Raw genomic sequence first — 3,186 nt, forward strand, 5'->3', positions numbered from 1 at the left:
CCCCCGCACCCCACTGACACTTCTTCAGCGTGACCTTGGAGGACGGCATCGCCATGCCTGCTGCTGGAGACCTGGTGCCGGCTCCGGATGGCGACAGCCTGGTGGTAGCCTGGAGTGACCTTGAAGTGAGCCAAAGTGCCCACTGCTTAACTACTCCCCTTAACCAAGAAATTTTAACGAAAAACCAGAAACAGGTCAATTTAATTTTGTCAATTTGTTTACATAAGTCATATTTTTAACTCTTTGAGTAAATATGAATTTTTTATATAAAAAATATAGTTTTTCTGAAATAAAAAATAAGGAAAGCAACCCCCAAACACGAAATCACTTCCGAAATATTTGTTTTTTATAATAAGTAATTTCCATTTTGTTTCATTTCAAAATATTAATTAGAACCCCAGATATTTAGAAAAAACTGTTTTGTGGGCACACTTTAAGGATGTATTTCACCCCATAAATATGTTTTTCCGCCGATAAAAAACAGGTCAACTTAATTTTGCCAATTTGTTTACATAAATGACATTTTTTATTTTTTTTTGAGCAAATATAAATTTTTTATAAAAAACATTTTTTCCGAAATAAAAAATAAGGGTTGCAACCCCCAAACTCGGAATCACCTGTGAAACATATGTTTTTTTATAAGAAGTANCCAGATAACTAGAAACTTGAAGCTTCAATTTCCTTATTTTTAATCTCTCGACTACCATTTCCCTCCAAGTTACAGCTCTTTCAAAATCACCTAAAATTTTGAGATTTTTTTTAATATCCCTTAATTTCTATGCCTAGTTATTACTGGGAAAGTAATACCATGACACATATGTACTAATAATTCAATCGACATTATCTATAAATATATAAAAAATATATTTTCCACTACTATAGGGAATTAATATTATCACCCTACATCTCAAGAACGTTTGTCTAAGACTGTAATTTGTTCATAAAAATTATTCTTCAAAATTTTAAATATAAGATATGTTCGATGCTTAAATTTTGATTTTTACCTCTGCAAGAGTGTGATAGCTAGTCCAACCGAAGCTTCCAGCTCTAGATTGCGATCTGAGACCTTCATTGTCGATGAGTTCTTGTACGTCCTCTATGAATACACTAGCATTCATCCCTCTGCTTTTCGCCATATTTTCTATCTCGTCAAACCGATAAGGAGGTACCATAAGATCTACTTCTCCACCTACTTTGAGGGGAGGACTCCAAAAATTGTATTCAGAAAGTTCTTCTGTATCCTCGAATTGTTTAAGGATGTTGAGGGTCTCCTCATCGTTAGGAATCAGTCTGTAGACTCTGAAATTGTCGAATCTGAGTTTTTCAGCCACAGAAAGGCTTACAGCCAAAGCGAGAAGGGCCAAAAGGAACTTCATCTTTCCTGAAACAATAATGCTAATGAGTTTAGTAAGACTCTTAATTCAGAATAAATACTCACTTCGTAAAATGAAGTTTCCAATAGCACTGCAATCTGGTCTTTACGTGACACGTTTATATATTGGAATCCAGGACTGGAGTTAGACCTGTATATGATCAGATAATTTAATGTTAATTTTCAAGGATTAGAAATACAATAATAACATAACGTAAAAAAACACTACTTATCGATAGTCAGTGGCAGAACTACTTAATCGATTATTTATTGAAAGTGAAACAATGTATTATGGATTATCATTTACGGCGTTTTAATCCAAAACGAAACAAAGCGTCGATTTTACTGACAACATTAGCTGTGTAATCCCAGCAAAAATTTTGGATAGCAATACGTTTGTGTACAGTACAGCACAAACAATATAACTTATCGCCTCAGACCGTGCTTTAAATGCTGGAAATTGGCAACCTAAAAAGGATGTAAAGTCTTGTTAGCCAGCATCCAGCAATAAAATTTAGCGTGGTAACTCTTCTACTCGGTAATAGGAGGCAGTTCTAACGGTGGCTTTGTTGCCAAATAATAACTGCCAAATAAATTTAATGCATTTAATTATGCAATTAAAGAGATATAGAACTTATCTTTTATTTAGAAATCATATTTAAGTTAAATGCTAAATAAAATAAATCAATTTAGAATTAAAACTATGAATTTACCTAATTAATTATTTATTTCAAAAAAATTAAAAAATGTAAAATTTTCTTAAGGATAAAACCTTATTTTTTTATTTAATAAAATTGTTGCAACATCAAGGTGTGGTTGATACGAAATTGATTTAAAAAAAAAAACAACAAATTGTAACACGAGGGGTTATTTATTTACTTATCTATCTACCGCTATGACCAGCTTCACAACGGTGTTAACTGACAAAAGAGTTTACTATTAACTTCTCGAAAGGGAGTTTATAATTATTATCATTACACTTTAATTAATGCGTGGGAACTTAGAAATGTTGTACGTTCAGAGAATGAATACCAGACACTTACCATATGTCGCTCATGTACAAGATAATCCAATGGTTGGTTGTATAGGGTGACACTTAAGTTGGAAGAACAAGAAAGAAACACCAAAACTTCCAGGGAGGGTTTCAATAATAATAAAAAAAACACAAACAAACAAAATAACGACACAACGGGCTCGAACAACATTATTAATTTATTTATTTACACTCGATAGCGTACCGAGATTCACGGTATGCGCGATCCATAGCAAAATTTGGAATGACTTCATCCATTATTAAATTAACCCGAGACTCTAAAACTAAGTAGACTGCTCAATGTGGAACCCAAGGAAAAACTGTTTGTTTTTTCGGAGATCTCTCTTGAATTCGACATCTCGCTTCGACACGCCCATTTTTTGGGTCCGGACGTTTCTGTTCTTATCTTATTGGTGAGCTCCCTGAATATTGGAACGCTTTGGTATAACTATACTATATTAATAATTACCTAATTTACTGGACTTACATTTATATAAATAATTCTGTGACTAACTGAACTTACAAATAACCCTAGCCTTCCTCTAGTTACTCCGTGTAGCAATACGGGACGGATTAGTCAATCTCATTTAATAAGCCTGGAGATCCGCCTAAAAAACAGCTATTTGATATATCTTTCTTTTCCAATTATTATCAGTTTAACAACTTATTTCAATATCTTGGAATTCCTACGTGTTCTTTCAAAAGCATTTCGCGCTTTATTAGAAATATCGATTTTTCTCTTTATACCAGATGCTCAACACATGGCCCCGACGGTCCAAGT

At 33.5% G+C, this 3,186-nt stretch overlaps 1 protein-coding gene across 1 annotated transcript; it reads right to left on the bottom strand.

The window, feature by feature from the left end:
* Positions 1 to 986: 986 nt before the first annotated feature.
* LOC111692514 (zinc carboxypeptidase A 1-like) lies at positions 987 to 1,541 on the bottom strand. Its single transcript, XM_023456559.1, has 2 exons — positions 1,439 to 1,541; positions 987 to 1,381 (listed from the first exon to the last, which is right to left on the bottom strand). The coding sequence occupies exon 2, from the start codon at positions 1,374 to 1,376 to the stop codon at positions 987 to 989; it is 390 nt and encodes a 129-aa protein (XP_023312327.1). The 5' UTR covers positions 1,377 to 1,381; positions 1,439 to 1,541.
* Positions 1,542 to 3,186: the final 1,645 nt, after the last annotated feature.

The sequence above is a fragment of the Anoplophora glabripennis genome, unplaced genomic scaffold (genome assembly GCF_000390285.2).
Source record: "Anoplophora glabripennis isolate ALB-LARVAE unplaced genomic scaffold, Agla_2.0 scaffold1732, whole genome shotgun sequence".
Taxonomy (NCBI): domain Eukaryota; kingdom Metazoa; phylum Arthropoda; class Insecta; order Coleoptera; family Cerambycidae; genus Anoplophora; species Anoplophora glabripennis.

Bases quoted from the DNA above. Each gene is read 5' to 3' on its own strand.
- LOC111692514 (XM_023456559.1), bottom strand. From the start codon at position 1,376: ATGAAGTTCCTTTTGGCCCTTCTCGCTTTGGCTGTAAGCCTTTCTGTG.